This window comes from Raphanus sativus, chromosome 4 (genome assembly GCF_000801105.2).
Source record: "Raphanus sativus cultivar WK10039 chromosome 4, ASM80110v3, whole genome shotgun sequence".
Lineage (NCBI taxonomy): Eukaryota > Viridiplantae > Streptophyta > Magnoliopsida > Brassicales > Brassicaceae > Raphanus > Raphanus sativus.
Genome location: NC_079514.1, coordinates 2,725,561 through 2,743,408, shown reverse-complemented (window position 1 = coordinate 2,743,408; position 17,848 = coordinate 2,725,561). Strand labels below are relative to the sequence as shown.

The 17,848-nt window shown below is 36.7% G+C and overlaps 4 protein-coding genes across 5 annotated transcripts; 1 reads left to right on the top strand and 3 right to left on the bottom strand.

Moving 5' to 3' along the window:
• Positions 1 to 66: 66 nt before the first annotated feature.
• On the bottom strand, positions 67 to 5,361 carry LOC108849826 (F-box/LRR-repeat protein 15). Of its 2 annotated transcripts, XM_018623430.2 has the most exons (18): positions 5,191 to 5,361; positions 4,690 to 5,062; positions 4,393 to 4,603; positions 4,174 to 4,306; positions 3,663 to 3,762; positions 3,377 to 3,574; positions 3,018 to 3,288; positions 2,829 to 2,927; positions 2,632 to 2,720; positions 2,418 to 2,517; positions 2,154 to 2,324; positions 1,883 to 2,035; positions 1,639 to 1,799; positions 1,355 to 1,553; positions 815 to 1,266; positions 673 to 736; positions 457 to 543; positions 67 to 342 (listed from the first exon to the last, which is right to left on the bottom strand). In XM_018623430.2, exons 2-18 carry the CDS (start codon positions 5,037 to 5,039, stop codon positions 259 to 261), a joined length of 2,922 nt encoding a protein of 973 aa, XP_018478932.1. In that variant the 5' UTR covers positions 5,040 to 5,062; positions 5,191 to 5,361; the 3' UTR covers positions 67 to 258. The 2 variants fall into 2 exon arrangements, with proteins under 2 accessions (XP_018478932.1, XP_018478933.1); XM_018623431.2 differs by having other exon boundaries at positions 4,393 to 4,597; positions 4,690 to 5,361.
• A 2,566-nt stretch (positions 5,362 to 7,927) lies between these two features.
• Positions 7,928 to 9,011, top strand: LOC130510891 (uncharacterized). Its single transcript, XM_057007591.1, has 3 exons — positions 7,928 to 8,093; positions 8,216 to 8,434; positions 8,514 to 9,011. The coding sequence occupies exons 1-3, from the start codon at positions 8,048 to 8,050 to the stop codon at positions 8,783 to 8,785; spliced, it is 537 nt and encodes a 178-aa protein (XP_056863571.1). The 5' UTR covers positions 7,928 to 8,047; the 3' UTR covers positions 8,786 to 9,011.
• A 703-nt stretch (positions 9,012 to 9,714) lies between these two features.
• Positions 9,715 to 15,425, bottom strand: LOC130510788 (putative pectinesterase/pectinesterase inhibitor 45). Its single transcript, XM_057007440.1, has 3 exons — positions 14,429 to 15,425; positions 14,180 to 14,340; positions 9,715 to 11,162 (listed from the first exon to the last, which is right to left on the bottom strand). Exons 1-3 carry the CDS (start codon positions 15,376 to 15,378, stop codon positions 10,462 to 10,464), a joined length of 1,812 nt encoding a protein of 603 aa, XP_056863420.1. The 5' UTR covers positions 15,379 to 15,425; the 3' UTR covers positions 9,715 to 10,461.
• A 704-nt stretch (positions 15,426 to 16,129) lies between these two features.
• LOC130510432 (cell division cycle 20.1, cofactor of APC complex-like) lies at positions 16,130 to 17,846 on the bottom strand. The gene is made up of 4 exons (XM_057006733.1): positions 17,595 to 17,846; positions 17,232 to 17,501; positions 16,557 to 17,138; positions 16,130 to 16,455 (listed from the first exon to the last, which is right to left on the bottom strand). Exons 1-4 carry the CDS (start codon positions 17,844 to 17,846, stop codon positions 16,312 to 16,314), a joined length of 1,248 nt encoding a protein of 415 aa, XP_056862713.1. The 3' UTR covers positions 16,130 to 16,311.
• Between the last annotated feature and the right edge of the window lie 2 nt (positions 17,847 to 17,848).

Here is a 17,848-nt window from a genome sequence, read left to right as displayed (position 1 = left end):
ACTTTTTCAACTTCACGGCATTTTCGCGACTGCCAGAAATAATAGGAAAAGAGACAATAAATCAAATTCGTCAACGATTTTCTATATATTTTCAATGTTTTGAAGTTTTTGTTCTCGATACACACATCTCCTTCTTATAGATCGAAGTTATTTTATACATAACATTTTGTCACAAAACTGAAAATTGTCATTTATAAGAAAAAAAGTATTCCCATGCTCAATACTAGTATATAATAAAACATTCCCATGCGCAAATCCCTAATCTGCAAGATTTGGACTGCTGAAGACTCGCTTCAAACTAGGACACACTGCTCGGAACCTCGCCATGCTCACCGAGGATATCTGTTAATCACCAAACAAGACATGTTTTTCAAAAATTTAAAGTCTCTTATGAATCCATGGATTATTTGCTAAATTTTGATATGAAGTAAACACTCCATATATTGTTATTATTACCTTCGGACAGAAACGGAGATCCAGTGTCTCTAGTGAGCAGCATCCTGATATAGCTGCTTCAACTCCTGCTTCATCCATGTTACAAGACTACCAAAAAACAAAGGTTGGTATCAAAGTGTGTTTCGATGTACAAACAAGTACTGGAGCTATAGATATCCATCTTTCACATACATAAAGCCCAAAAAAGGAGGAGCCTAGTATAGGGCAAAAACGTACCTGAAGAAAGAGACTAGCCAATCTTGGGCAGGCAAGCTTCAGTACTTCCAGAGAGCAACAGTTGCTATGGAATAAAAACCCAATCATTGATGAGAAATAAAGATCCAAGTCAAATAAACAAATGGTAAATTTTTATTCATACCTTAGATTAAGCAAGACCAGGTTGGAACAGGCAAGATCAACCTCCTTTAAATTGACCGATAGCGAAAGGTTCAGTGTTGATAGATGATAAAACCGAGCTGCAGGTGGTATCAGCACTTTTCTGATATTGGGGCAACCCACACAATTGAGGTTTTGCAGTAACCGGTTGGCTGTTTCAGCTGGTTCTTGAGTATTCTCAGTAGAACTGTTTACACCGAAGTAATCAAATAGATGTACATTGGTTGAACCCCAATCGAGGTCATGCATATTAACACAGCCGTTCAAGCTCAGATGGGTCAAGTGTGTGCAGCACGCAAGTAGATCATCTATGGCAGTCTGACAGAGAGTTCCATAAGACAAGTCCAACTCTTCAAGTGCAGGTAAAGCACCTTCTTTGTATAGAGGCTCCAGTGATGTGTCAGTGAGATATTTGCAGGCTTGTAATTTGAGCACCTAAACAATAAAATATGAAAAGAAGTTATTATGGAAATAATATTAAGTATATATGCTCTATTGCCGACAGACACAAGGACTTAATTACCTTCAGTCGAGTACAGGACTTGAAGACAGGCTCCAAATTCATCAAGAAAGTGTACGACAAATCAAGAACAGTCAGATTTGGGAGCCCGTTCAAGGAAGACAAGCCATCAGAGCCAATGGAAGGGCAAGACATTAGCACCAGTGACTCGATTAGTGGGCAAGAAGCAGTGGTTGCCGACAGACAGTCATCCCTCAGTTGCCTGGAAAAGGTAATCGTGAAAATTGTTTAGCAGCACCATAAAATCAGTCATGAAGATGAAAAATAACAAACAAATGTATAATTACCCGCAGAAAGACGCATCTAAAGATGTTAACAGGGGACAAATGATGGATGCTTCAGACAGTACACCACAGCCTTTTAGTTCAAGGGACACCATATAGGGTGCTTCGATATTGAGCACACTCAATTTTGGACATATTCCTAAATTCAGAGACCGGAGCGCAACCTATTCACAACCAGAAGGGAGAAACAAGAAATCCATCAGTTAAGACAAAGTTAGTTATTTAAAATGAGAGAAGTAACACTCACAGGCTGGAAGAATGCAGTTTCAAGATGATCACATCCATCCAAACAGATCTGCTCTATGCGAGGGCACTTCAACTCAAGAGAAGTAACAGCACGACATCCAACAAGGGAGAGACTAGCCAACGAGGAATTGCAGAATCGCACTTCTGTTAAGCTCTACAAGATGATACAAGAGGCAGAATTAATTAAACAACTACCAAATATATCCCTCACTGCCTGTTTTCATTTCAATAAATTATGCACTAGCAAATGAACAGAAGCAACCGTATCACACCTCACAGTTGTCAAGAATTAATGATTTCAGCATTGGGCATCCACCATCATTACTAAATATTTCACAAACAGCGTTGGACAGTGATTCACAATCAGAGAGATCCACTTCTTGCAAGGACTGGCATTGCAGAACTAATGTTGTCAAATTCTCCTGTTTCTGGAGAGCTAATCGCTGCAACCAAAATGAAGAGATGTTAACGGGTTAATCAGATTAAAAAATTCCTAATGGAACTGTATTAACAAATCATGCTAACTAAGTGCATACTCGAAGGGAGTTGGAAGTGATTGTGATTCGGCGAAGTGCTGGACAGTTTGAAACAGTGATGGATGAAAGCATGACGCTTTGCAAATTCAGCTCTGTGAATCTGTTAAACACAACGAAAAGAGGACGTGTAAGCAAAATAATAGCAAAATCTTTTTAAGGCATAAAGACTCATCACAATAAAATATGCAGAGCAAACTACAGATGAGGACTATACTTGCGGCAATGGACTAGGCTAATACTCTGCAAACGGGAGAGATGCAACACGACAGATGTCAACAGATTACAGTTATCAAGCTCCAAAACCTGCAATAGATAACATGTGATTAACTCAACTGGAAACAGTGACCTCTAGGTAAGGGTTGTAGAAAAACGTGTATGTGGGTGTGGAAAAAAACAAAAGCAATCACAGACCTCCAGCGCAGGACTATTAGCAATCCATGTCATAGACGCAGACGTTATACCCTCACAGCTATGAAGCTTGAGAACTGTCAACATGGGGAGATGTACTGACTTCAAAGAAGAAAAGGGAACAAAAGTCAGAAAATGAGTACGAAACAGCAGAGTGGGGTAGGAAAAGCAACATCAGATAAGAGAACCAACCTCAAGAGATATATTGGGGCAGTATGAAGCATTAAGAATATGGAGACCCGCACAAGCCTGGGCTATTTCACGCAACGTTTCATCACTGACACAGGAACAGTTGGAAACATCGAGTGACTCTAACTGAGGACACGAAATGGCAGCTGAACGGATAGCAGCATCCAGGAGCTTATGGCACGAAGCTATATCAAGAAGTTGGAGGAGTGGACAGTTAAGCATCGCCTGTGACATGTTGCTTCTCTTTAATGATAAAGACCTGAGCTGTGGACACCTAAACGATAGAAAAATAAAAAAATAAATGAGAATGACATACACATAAACGAATAAGAATGAATGAATGAATGGAAAAACAATTTCACCTGATAGACAAACGCATGACACGGCATTTTGTAATTTTAAGTTCACGTAGCCGATCATGACTCAGGTGAATTTCCTGAGCACCATTTCCCAGAATAGCATCATTTACAGTCACGCTCCTTAACATATTACACTCCCCCAATGCCTGGAAAAAGTTTTCACTGATATGACCTTTTCCTACAGTCAAGACCTCCAGATTCCTGAAACAGACGAAAAGATTGAGATGGATGTATATCAGATTATCAGCTTAATTTAAGAAACCATCAGCTTTAAAAAAAAAACAGATACCTTAAAGTGGTAGCTGCTTTCATAGCCAGAGCGTTAACAGCAGGAGTGCCATAAACATTCACTTCAGTGGCATTGGGATAGCGAAGACACATGTCTTCAACTGCAACGAAGCAACGAAATGTTATATTTTATTTATGTACGTTATGCCTTCCAGCTTATGGAGTGGAGTAGTAAAACGGAAGAAATACAAGTTTAAGTAACACAGCGGAGGCATATTTTGGTGCTTCTATTTTATTTTGAAGGCCAATCTCATCATTCAAAAATGCAGAACCAATGCCCTCAAAGCCACAATTCTATTGATACTCTCACTGAATATAAAACAAGTGTACAAGAGTACAAGACTCGATAAACCCACAATCAATCCTCCAATTCCTTCAAGGTTTACACAGTCAACATAAGATTTATTACGCTTTACAGGCATTATTAAAAAAAATATATACTAAATTTGTTTTCTTCCAATGGCAAATAACAGAGAAGACAGCTTTAACAAATGTATGGAAGAACAACTTACATTGCTCGATAGAAATCCTCGTATTTTCAAAGTTCAAGACCTTCCAAAATTCGTCATGAGAGCTAGCTACTCTCCACTGACGACACACCATAGCAGAGCGACAGAGGTCGACGTGATTCAAGAACGAGAACACCTAACAAACAAAAAAAAATATATAAAAAAAACAAAGAAAATGATACCTACAAATCGATGATAAATGAAAAGAAAAAAAATGTGTACCATATGCAAGAGGTCATCAGTCAAATCAATATGAACTTCAAAATCTTCCGACTCAGAAGAACCGTTATCATCTCCCTCATCTTTCTTCCCATCTTTCCGACTATAATTCAAGATGAAATTCTGACAGAACATATCAGCATCCGTCCTAGAAGAAGCACCAAAACTCACACTTCTCTCCACCGAAGAGCCAGAGTTTCCAGCATCACTGCAACTAATAAACTTCATCATCAGAATTACACAAAACGAACAAACAAACAAACAACACTAAAAAAAAGAAGAAAAGTTAAGAGAGCTCACGCAAGGCCACTAGAGTAGACTTTAGCACGTTTGTGATACGAATCGTGATCAGCTTCCTCCATCGTACAATCCTCACCTTCACCTACAGCAGCATTGCTACTCTCTCCTTGAAGAAGTAAATGATTGGAGCGAATCTCAGATAACCATAACTGCTCCTCCAATTCAGCACCCTCCTCCTCCTCCTCCTCCTCAGTGTCCAGCAGCATCTCGTTCAAGAATCCTACTTCCCTCTCGTTTAGATCAAAATCGACATCTTCTTTGTTGTTGTAGTTATCCATAGCCGATTGTTTCAGTCTACCTTCCTCGTCTTCGTCTTCGTCGGTGAAGCAATCAAAACACCAAATCCTCATGCACCCCCAGAAATGGTCTCGATCTACCACATTTATCGAAAAACCCGATCAGAAAGTTACTAAATTTGGAAGGCCCAGAAAGGAATTCGGATGAATTGGATCTCTGATTTGGGATTTAGAAGATGAGAAAGGAGAAGATCAAAAGGTTAACCTAGTTTAGATTAGGGTTTGAGAGAGAGACATGGAGAAGGCGAATCGGATCATATCTTAGTAAGGAGGAGGCGTATTCCTTGGAGAGAGGCTCTAAAGTTTAAAGAAAGTGGGACGGTGATAAGATTCCGGCGATTCGGGAGAGAAAATGAAAATATCGGCGAAGATGGAAAGAGAATAATGACGAAAATGGTAATAAACAGCTCGGGTTTGTTCAGGGATGACGTTCTAGAACGGTGCCGTTTAACATAATGGTCACTGTATGTGCGCACGAGCGTAACCACTAACTAAGACCGTTACTTCTTACCTCAAGCGTAGGATCTCTCGTAACCGTAGATAACAAATAGTCCAGTTCAGTGTGTAGAAGACTTGTCCTAGTCTTGTTGTAAACTATGATTCGGTTTAATTTTCAACATCATCTGTCTTAATTACGCTTCTTATTGATAAATAAATAAGTAAAAATCTTCTAGAATAAAAACGGAGCAAGCGGAAGAAGATTCATTACATTTATTTTTGTTGATTTCTTTCTGTTTATTATATATTTTTCGTTTATATTTTTTTCTGATAAAAAGCATTTAATGTTGTTTCAGTTAATATTGTTCTTCTAATATGAATCACCAATCGGAACATTAGATTTTTAAAAAAAAATTTAGAGCATTAGTATAAACTAGTATATGATCCCGTGCACGCACGGATATAATTTTACTTCAAATAAAAAAAATTCTGTTACATAGTTACATACTAGTGGTATTCCGGCGCTACGCGCCGGGTTATTATATTTTGTTCTCTAATAAATTGATGATGGGTTAAGTCATGTTCGCTTTGAGATCGCGACGTCTGGTTGATGCGATCAAAAATAAAGGAATGAAAACATAATTTAAAAGGGAAAGTAAGAGAGGAGGTGAACGAATTTTTGTGTTTCTTGTCACTGGGATGAGAGAGAACATATAAACATGGCCGATGTTTATTTTAGCGACACCAGAACCGAATTCTTTCTATTATTTTGTCGATGCGTCTTCAGTTTTACACTCCGGCAACCAATAAAGAGGATAATCATGACTAATTATCAGCCGCTGACGCCAGTTTCAGAGATCTCAAAATGAACAGGGGTTTATTTGATCTATTTGATGGTGGTTAATAATAGAATGTATTACTTTGTTTTGTAATTGCTTAGTTAAAAAGGAATAGCCTAAATGGTTTTCATAGATTAATGGAATAAAAATAGAATAAATAGCTGATAGTTACACCAAAGTAAAAATAATTTAACTTAAAATATAAAGTAACATTGATATTCCAAAATAATATCTAAAACTATACAAAATAGCCTTAATACTATTTTTAATGAAAGATATGTTCCAAAAAAAAAAGAACTTTTGTCGAGTATTTATTTTGGCTATTTTGGATAATTCCCAATCAAATAAAATATTTTAAATAGTATTGGGATATTATTTTAAAAAGACAATTAAAATATTTAAATCCATAATTGTGATTCATATATTGCCAAGAACTCAAAACATTTCACTTCAGATTTGGTTAGATTCTAATTTTTTGGATACTAAAATTTTGGATATTTATTGTTTAAGTTCGTGTTTGATATTACTTTTTGGTTAGACTTTATTTTGTTCAGCCTTACTTCTATGTAACAAATACATAGGAAAAGAAAAAAAAAAAGTCTACTTTATTGTATTAGATAACTAAAATTACATGCATATAACTAAAATTTCTGTTACATGACGAGAATTGCTTGACTTAATAGCAAAATCCGGCTCATCCCCTCCTCTTGATTCAAATCATCCCCTACCAATGGAGTCCAATAGACCAGTCTGACCAATCCTTCTTTTATCAACTCCACATCGTCAAGGAACCTTGTCTTTCAAAAACACCACTACTCGTCAATGATCAGATCTGATGATCATGCCTAAATATTCTTGAAAAGAACATGGGAATAGAGTATGTTAATATTCGTCTGCAAGCATCCGGCCCGGTCTACATCATATCATTTATTTTCCTCTCTTTCTTTTCCAAGACAGTTGATTCCTACGAGGTAGAAATCTAAGTTGACCACACTTCCTGATCATACTCCTTCCGTTTCTCAATAAGTGTCGTTGTAGATAAAAATTTTCGTTGCAAAATAAGTGTCGTTTTAGTATTTCAATGCAAAATTTATTAACTTTATTCTGTATTTTATTTTTCTATTGGTTGAGGTGTATGGGTAATGATGTTTTTGTATGGAAAATATGCAAAATTTAATAATTTCTTAATCCGTGTGCACAACTCTAAAACGACACTTATTCAGAAACAGAGGGAGTATTATTGAAAGCCAGAAATGATCTAGAACTTTCTAAAGAGCCTCTTTTTTTTTTCTTTGTGATGTCATGTAATTTTGTTTAGGTCTCTGACAACAAACCAAGGGTCAACACAACTTATTTAGAAATACCTTATAAATTTAATTATATTATTTAAAATCCAAAATTGAATATAATATATATATGGGTCAATATGTATATTTACTTTTTAATGAAACATCTTTGGGTCATTTTCTCTTTAGAGACTTATTTGATGAAACAAAACTATATCCTATAAAAAAATTATAAAATCTATTCTTAAAAAAAAATATAACCAACGTTAAGAATGCTCAATTTTTATAATAAAATATTTTGAATTGGAAAATATAAAAATAATCAACAAATATATTATAAGATTTTCAAACCTGCAAAATCGCAAACAGCTGTGCAAAACTAACTTTTGGACACGGACGACTGGGACAACTGCGAATATCTAAGCAGGGCTCAGCCCAAAAGTCTTTGGCTTTATAAGAGACGCAACAAGAGTTTCGGCTATATGTGTCGTAGCTAGCAATGTCTAACCCGTCGGATTTCCACTACCCTATCAGAGTTTACCCCAGTAAGATGTCTCTCTACATCTCCCTCTATTATTTCTTCTATATATCTTGTTTAGATTTAATTTTTTTTTGTTCCCGGTCTTGTAATTGTTTGTGCGTTTCTCGTTTTGTGAAACTTGTGTAGCGGGCAACACAGTTGTATTCTTGGACGTCGACGATTTCCCAATCCCTAAGCATCTCGATCCCCAAACTATACGTCAGAAAATCAAACGAGCTCTTGAGAATCGTGGTTACTTAGGTGATGTGTCAGTCCGACTGTACGGTGATAAGAATACCCTCCCTGGGAAATATTCCATGGATAAATATGCGGATGCCGGAATAGAAATATGTTTGGTACCCGAAGGTCAAATATATATATATATATATCCTTTTTTATATATATAGGTCAGTCTGTGTTGATATATCTCTGTTGATATATATAGGTGAAGGAGTCATGTATACAGGAGGTACCCTGATGTTAATGGACAGTTATCAATGGTCATTGAACAATCCTGGAGAATCGAATTTGATGCTGCTCTCAAAGAAAATCAAACACGTCGACGTATGTGGGATGCCTCTCCTGACCTTTCTGAATATGAATGGCTCCTCTGTTCTCTTAGGGGAACCTTTATCAGAGATCAGACTTCCTTCTGAAAGTGCTGATTGGATTTGGAAATGTCTATCAGATTGTGGTACCTCTTGCTTACAAAGCTAATCCTCGCAAGGGGATGGATGACACAAAGACCAACCCTCTATTTGCTCTTTATTAGTGTTGCTAAGTTCAAATTGTGAGGTGGTAAGTTTGCTGCTAATTTGACTTTTTTAAGACTCAGAGTTGGGACTACGCAAAAAAAGTTAAGATGCTTTTTTCTGTACTCATGGCTGAACGTTTTGCCTAAGTTTATTATTGTTCGACAGATTAATCCTTAATCTCTTCGATTTATCCAAGACTTCTTGCATCACTTGTTGATGCATGTCCCATTTGTGTATCATCAACGTGATAAATGAGATTAGCCACTTGCAGGTTTCGTCTGCATTGCCCATTGTTTAATTCAGTCCAAAAGAACTTTAACAAATTGATAAATAGAAAATTCCTATATAAGACTGTGGTGCACTCTTTGAATGAGGAAGAAGAAATGGCAATGCAGGATAGAAGCCGAATCGAAGGAACCAAATACTCACTTTACAAATAATCAAAAGATGCATGACTTCACTTGCTTCCATGTTTTAGTCAGGTTGAAACCTTCTGTGATCTCCTTTGTGCACACTTTCAATTGATGTTGTTGACCTTTTAATTTGCGTTTTAAGGCTTCTATAGTTTAAGAGTTGGTTGGTACCATATTAGTTTAGGTTCTATACTCACTTCCTCACTTACTACCAAAATACACAAGTAAACAAAAGACCAGACACTATATACTACAAAACTACTAGGCTTCTTCTATAGGTTAATATCATTGGCGCCCAATTGAGCTATGGTTTAACCTTTGCCTATCAAGCAATGGTGTAACTAGTATTACTCATCTAATCACACACCAATATTGTGAAGATAAGAACACTTGTTGATCAAGCAAATGAAGATCAAAAGTAATCTAAAACTTAACTCAAGTTAGTATGGTGAGTTGAAGATGGGTTAAGTTTCTTTTGGGACCACAAGGAGGAGCCTCTCCATTTTGTCCTCTTGTGCATTAGGTTTGAAGGTGTCTCCACTATAAAGAGAAGCTGAGAACGTGAGAGAGAGATTGAGCCACACAAATAGCTTAGAAGGGAGAGAGAAAGCTGCAAGCATAAGCTTAGCTTTGGGGTTTCTCATTAGAACATAGTAAGATACATTAGAGTGAGTTCATGAGTGATATGATGAGTGAATCACTTGTATTTTTGTAACTATGTTATACCTTCTAGTGGATTTCGAGCTGTAGTCTCGGGGAGATGTAGTGACCCTCGTTAATGGGCGTGAACTCCTTAAATTGTGTGTGTGCTCCCTTCGTCTCCTACTCTCTAATCTCTTCTCCAAACTCTGTTTTCTACAACTCTGTTTTTACAGTTTCTTTTTGACTTCAAGCAACTTCTATCTTGGTTTGTTGTGGGTTCATGTTGAGACAAAGTGATGACTTTGAGCCTCTGGAATCCTAACAAATATAAATGCCATATCTGCATGATTGTCTCCATTCTTATCATCAGGATCAGGAATATCATTCATTACAAAACGCCTTTAGACATGTTTTGTGTCAAAATGTATGAGTATTAATCGACCTATATAACAAACGATCCAACACTCTTACATCACCTATATATTCACATTCTATTACCTTGCGCTCCAAGCTACACTTTGACTCTTCACCACATGTTCTCTTGTAAGAAAAAAGAAGAAGCACGGCACCACATTTGCTAGCATCAAGCATCATAAAGACCAAACTTAACCGGAGACTTCATATCACGAATCCATGGATCCCCTTGTAAGAATGGTCCAACCGTATACTTCACGGCCTCTTCCTTTTTTATAACCCTAAATCCAGGCCATTTGACCCTAGAACCAGTTCCTCCGCTTGGACCATCGTTCTTGTACTCCGCGTAAAGCAATGTACCAATAGCGAAATCCGTCTCTTCCCATCTCAACCATCCAACAGGATCGATCACATCCTCGATCGTGGACTCCATCACAACTGTTCTAGAATGGTTCTTACACGGCCGACCTAGATAGCTCTTGAACTGAGCTTTAACAGGTTTAAGATCTTCGTTTGCAGCAATTGTACAGTTCTGGATCACAAAGCCTGTTGTCTGAAACTTGTCCACTCGTCCTTGAGATGTCACCGTGTTCTTCTGCCCTGGCACTCCTTTTCTGATGAAGATGTTACAGTTCTGAAATAAGGCGGCTGCATCACCGAATATGAAGTCTATTGTTCCGAGAATGACACAACTACGGTAGTACTGTCGGTGCGTGTACGCGTATAACGTGTCTTGGTAGCCTTCGAATCGGCAGTTTTGGAAAACCGAACGGTCGGATTCCACACGTATGGCTACCGCTTGGTGCCTGTCAGGTCCAGCTGTGTTCCGGAACCCCATGGAATGTGCCATGAATCCTTCTCCTTGTGCCACTGTAAGAAATCAAGCACATAGAAGGTTACTATTGCACTTCATACTTACATTTATGCTTTGATTGTTCTGTTTTTTTTATGAAATGTTAAATTTATTGATCATCATAAAAGAATATATGTACAGTGTTTACAAAATTTTGGGAACAATTTTAAAAGAATCTCAACCTACTTGAGCTCCAAACCAACGACATAGCAGCCTAATTTTTTTTTCTAAAAATCTAAGCCTAAATTGATTGTTCTGTTTGCCTTTCTGATGGCTTACTATTTTTCTATTTATACGAACACTAACCTTTAACGTGCACGGAAACGGAAAAAAAATATATGTTTTGCATGTCACGGAAATGATACTTAAAAACTGAGGATATTATTTATTATTTTTAATTGTCTACTAGATTTTTACCCGCGCTTTTAAAGCGCAGGATTATTTTTGTTAATAAAATTATTAACCCGTTAGTTAATTCATAAAAGAAATGATCAAATCTATTTGTTCAATCGACCTGTGTTTGATAATTATTTTGTGACCCGTAGAAAACTACCAATGGAAATTTAATATATAGCTTAATGTTAGTTGTTGTGATAAATGTAGTCAAGTAAAGCTATTGTGTGATATTCTAATATTAAGGTGAACGAAGTCATCCTATATACTTTACATATTGTTAGTTGTCGGCTTGAATTGTATATAGCAACATATTTTAAATGGTTTTGTGGAATTGTAATATATGAGTCAAGTTATATTTAAGTTAATATTAATTGTTATAAAAGAGATAAAATCATAATTGGACTGTTAAAAAAATCAAAATAATTAATATTGTTAAGTATAAAGATAGGAGTGGCATGTCATTTTAAACAATTTTTAAAAGCAAGGGAAAAATTCTGTTAGGATTTTTTTTTAATAGTATTGGTTAGATTTTGATTCACATTTTAAAAGCCCGGAATTACATTTTTGGATAAATACTTTTTATTTAAACCAATGTATATTTTAAGTTAAATATACATTAAATATTTGAGAATGAAGTATTTAATTGACGAATTTGTATTTGGATGTTTCAAATTATTTTTTAGCTTTTCTTGACGTGAATTTGTAAATATTATAGCTTAATGTTTTGTTTTTAATAATTAATTTTTAAAGTAAATATATAGTAGTTAATAATGAAAAGAAAGTTTTGTTATGGAAACAAATTTTATTAATGCATAATTTGTTTTGCCAAAAGGAGGATCCTAACAAAATGAAGATCATTTTGTGAATTAGTAGTTTTGAACCCGTACAGAAACTGATAATTTAGTCAAACAAATCCAAATTTTAATATTTTAAGCACGAAAACTAAACCGACAGAGTCCTATAAATAATTTTGGTTTAATAATATAGATATAAATCAATTTTTAAATTGTTTTAAATAAAAAAACAATATGGTTATGGTTTTGTGTGCAGTGTGTTCGGAGTTTATATTCTTCTGCTGCACCTATAATAAATTTTAACATATTGTGTATATAAGAATTGGTTCACGTTATTCATTTTGACAAAAAAAAAAAGAATTGGTTCACGTTTTGTATGTAAAAGTAATTATTAGGGCTGGGCAAATAAACCGAATCCGAAAATCCGAACCCAATCTGATCCGATAAAAATGAATCCGAACCGATCCGAACCCGACAAAAAAACCGAATGGATCTTGTTTTATGGTATTATGGGTTATGGGTATTATCCGAACCGAACCCGAATCTAAATGGATATCCGATAGAACCCGAAACATTCAAAACCCCAAAAAGATCTTGTACCAAATATGATCTCAATTCCTAATATATATTCAAAATATATTAATATATATTAAATATTTAAAATATTTATCTATTACATTAAGGTTAGTGGTACTATTACATGAAGATTGATGGTTAAATGTGGTTATTGAATCTTGAAATATTTAGATTTAGATTGTGTTTCCACTAAACAATATTTCTCATTTCATGAGAACGTGGTTTTCATTTTATGCTTTCGTTTATTTGGTTTTATTTTTATCAATAAATATGTTTTCTTTTTGTTTGATTTCGAATGATCACGGTTGATGTTCATTTCTTATTTTTAAATCGATTTTACTTTTGTTTTGGTTACAGAAAGTTACAAATTAGGTATTTCAAACCCGAAAACCGAATTTTCTTATGTTTTGGTTACAAAGTAGGTAAAAATTAGATATTTTTAAACCGAAGATCCGATTGGGACCCAAACCCGAAAGTACATTGGGTTGTACCGGTTCTTGGAAGATTTACTAACCCCGACCCGAACTCGATAAAACCCGAACCGATCCCGAACCAAATTTTTAAATAATCCGAATGGGACTGATTTTGATAAACCCGAATAACCGAAACCCGATTGGATAAATCCGAAACCCGATTGGGACCCCGAATGCCCATGCCTAGTAATTATAAAGATAAAAATGGTTGAGTTCACGTTTTGCAATGACATAATATTATGGTCCACATTTTATAATGAATATATTATATATATGTTTCCAAAATCTGACTAAGCTATTAAAAAGGAAGCTTAATCAATTAAATGGAGAAAAAAAGGAGAAAATTTGGCCAATTTTAACTATTAATAAAAATTAAATAATAATGGCATCTCATGGTAAATAAGTTGAAAACTAATGGCAGAATCCTATTAGGGATTCTGCTTTAATAGTATAGATGTTAAGTTTATTGGACTTTCACCTTAAAACAAATTGGTTATTAACCTAAATTTCTTTATATTATTCATGTCATGTAGTATATAACTCAGTTCGGGTCAAACTGACCAGACAAATTTTTGTCAGACCGCTTTAAAGATAAATCGGGCCTGGATTGGATTGATTTTGGTTGGTTCGATTGAGCAGTATATATATATTCGGATTCTGATATCATGTTAAAGTTAGGATTTATCATTAACTTCCCATTTAAATCCAATTTGTGTTTATTATCATATAAACGCAAATGCATAAACTATATTTGAAACAATTGAGAGACTAAACCTCTAAGTAATTAGGATATACCAAATGTGGCAGTGAGGAATGTGCGGACTTTCTTTGCATGGCTTTTGTTTCCCGTCACGATCGTCTTCTGCGATCCATCACCGACCATTGTAACATTAGCTTTCTTCTTGTTAACAATAACAGATTCATCATAAACTCCATGTTTGATATAAATGGTATACCTATAAAAGGAAAGTTATACTAATCCTTGGACCAAGATCCCATATCTTTGAAGCAATATTATGAAACGGTTAATAATATATACAGTACCTTCCTTTGTACTTAGCAGGCATTGCTTTAAGTGCATCATTAATGGTTGTGAAATTCCCACTGCCATCTTTAGCCACTATAGCATTAGGTTTCAAGGCCTTCACATCAACAGCTTTTAACATTCTTCTCTCCTTGTTGCTTAACCAAGACGTTCTTGATTCAAGAAGATGTCTCGCTTTCACCTTTGGAGCCGAAGAAAGATATTTATCTAAAGACTTGATCATCGCCAGAGAGTTGCTGGTCATCATTTGAGAAGAGTTAAAGTTCTTACGTATCTCAGTTTTGAGTTTTCCTTCTTCAAATCCATCGAGACATGTTTCTTGATGCGACATGACTGCGCTTAACCAAGTGTCTAAATCAGGAGCTATTTTCGCAAAGTTGTTAACCTTTGTGTCGTTGATTCTTTTCATAGAGGTGTTGAGTTCTTCCTTAGCTTCATCCACAAGCAGCTTGCACTGCGCTATAGCGTCTTTTTCTTCTTTTTTCTCTGTTTTTAGTTTCAAAACCTTTTCGAAAACTTTCACTAGATCGTCATTGGTTGCTTTGATTGAAGACTTTAAGAGGCTCCTAGGATCAGACAGAGCTGTCTTTGTCCCGTTTTTAAGAGTTTTCACACAAGTTGGTTTGTAAAGAGTGGAATTACAAAGTGTTTGGATAATCTTATCGACCTGGCCTGGCTTCACAGAATGTGCTGCTGCAGAAGATGGTGGTGATGATTTCTGGCTTGGACTCTTCTCGGAGCTTTTCGCTTTAGCTTTGCTGGTTGTGTTCGTGGTTTTCACCTGTTCTTTAGATTTGTTTCCGTATGTAACATAAGCAAAAGCACCTCCAGTAATGGCAGCAACGACAACAAGCGTAGAGACAACTCCAATGATGATTTTCTTCCTGAACTTACGTTTTCTGTCTGCGGTTACGCGTTCTTGAATGAGGTCAAAATCTTGAAAAGCCATTTTTTTCTATTCCTCTCTTTTAATGGGAGGAGACAATCACTTTTATTTTTTTGTTGGCTTTTCTTTGATATTTTTACTTCTCCAAAAATCAATAAAACTGGTTTGGCTAGGAGATTTTTGTGGATTGATATGCCTATTGTTTGTCGTGTGAGGCAATCTCAAGCCTTCTAATTTTAGCTTCCTATATAAAACATTAAAAAATCTATGCGTTGAGACTCATTAAGTAAGAAAACGTCCCCAAAATTACTTATCTACTTTGAGCTATTCGTTAATAAGTGATTTAATAGATTTCAAGATAAGTTAGAGAAACCTGTGAGAGACTGAGAGATGGTGTGATAATTTTTATTTTTGGGTCGAAAGACTGATATATATTGCAATTTCAGATGCAAATATATTGTTTGATTGCTTGATTGGCTAGTTGTATCACTACACCTAATTGTGCCAGACTCTTGGTTTACTTGATTTTGAAAAAACATCTCCAGACTGCAAAGAGACTCATTAAGTGTTGTATTACATACAAGTCAGGAAGACAAAGAAAATGTTTGCAGTCTAATAATTTAGTTCAACCAAGAATGGGGAAAGATGCGGGCGATGTGTTCCAAGGTGGTTAGTAGACAAGTTCGGCACTATTTCAAGTTGAAACAAAAAACTCATGACAGAAGCAATAATCAGTCATATATGTCTCCAGTGACCAATGTTATAAAAAAAGAAGTATTCCTACAATCATGTGATTGTACAAGACTCGTTGAGATTATTAAAAACAAGAATCTTTTTTTTCTATTTAGAATCTATACAAGCATCGAAGTTTTAGTCTCAAAATCTATACACAGTTCATGATGAATGAAACCAAAAAAAATGAAACTAAGAACGTTCTTATGCAAGAATGAAGGGCTGGTTTTCTTAGTTGTTAGTCTTTCTTTCTTCACAGTTTCTTCAACGAATACGGTTCACATGAGAGAATGGCTCATGGACTGCTTTTGGAGCTGCTTTCTTGGCCGTCTCTGGTGCTCCAAACACATTCCAGAATCTCAGTGTCTCGTCTCCTGCTGCTGAAGCTACTGTACAACCATCTGGACTCTGTAGAAAAAGACAACAAGTAACACAAGTAAGTTTTTAGAACTGAAAACCACTTTCAGCAGCTATATAAACAGAACTTGATCAAAAGATTGTCTATTCACCTGGGCCATGTACAGAACTCTTGATGTATGACCAGTGAGCTCAGCCATCTTCACCATAGACGGGTACTTCCACAACGTAAGCTGGTTCTGAGTAAACCCATGCGAGCTAAGCAACTCTCTCTCATTCTTACTCCACAGCAAAGAACAAACTTGGGAGCCAGTGTCCACCGAGTTCAAGCAAGCCCCCGTGTGAGTGTTCCAGAACTTAATCGTCCTGTCCCCTCCACCACCACCGGTCGCTAGCAAATTCGCCTGGAAAGGGCACCACGCAAGAGCCTTCACAGCAGAGGTATGTTCCTCAAGCCTGTGAAGCCACTGCGTGGTCGAGTTCGAGGAGGCCACGGAACGATCCCATACGTGCACAACATTGTCGTTGCCACCGCTCGCTAGCTGCTGCCCGGATCCTGACCACTTGAGGCCACAAACCTCTTGAGTGTGTCCACTGTAAGTCTCCACGATATGTGATCTGATGCGCACGTCGTTGCTAACGATCTGTCCGTCCATCCCACCCGTTGTGAGGATGTGGTTGTTCCACGCCAGTGATCCTACTCTAGACTGGTGGCAACCTTTCAATGTCCTCAGCTGCAGTACAAACAGTACAACACATAAGGTTTAAGACATGATGAACGACATTAACAGAAGAGAGAGAGAGAGAGGAGGTTGTGTAATAATTACTTGACGGTTGGATCCAGAATCCCAAAGCTGGACTTCGGAGTTGTTGAGTCCAACTGCAACATGACGACCATCAGGCGCCCAGTTGATGCTCGTGACCAGTCCTTTCTCCTCATCAACGGTGACAAGCTCAGACGTGGAGCCAGTGGAAGCATCCCAGAGATAAACAGTGTGTCCCAACGCAATGGCCAAGACATTAGCACTGCCCCAGTCAAGCAAGTTGAGGTAGAAGTCGTCAACAATGTCAGGTGCGTCCAACGTCCTCTCAGAAGTCTATTAAAGTTTCAAAAAAGAGATCAACACAACAACTAAGTAGATGTGAATCTTTTCTATTTTTCAAAGGGAAATGGATAAAAAAAAAAATACCTGAGGAATGTATCTTCTTGGCTTAACGGATTTGGGTTGGTGGTGAAGAGAAGAAGCAGAGTGGTCGGTGGGAAGCAAGTCCAGAGGAGCTTGAGGTTTGTTCCTGAAGGCGAGGATCCGTGTGTGGTTCAGGTTCATCGTCTCAGCGAGTTGCTTCCTGTAGGCCTCTCTGGATGGTGAGCTTACCTGATCTGTCTGGTCTTTACCTTTGTTTCCTTCGGTTAGGGCGAAGTGAGCGTAGTCAAAGTCCATCG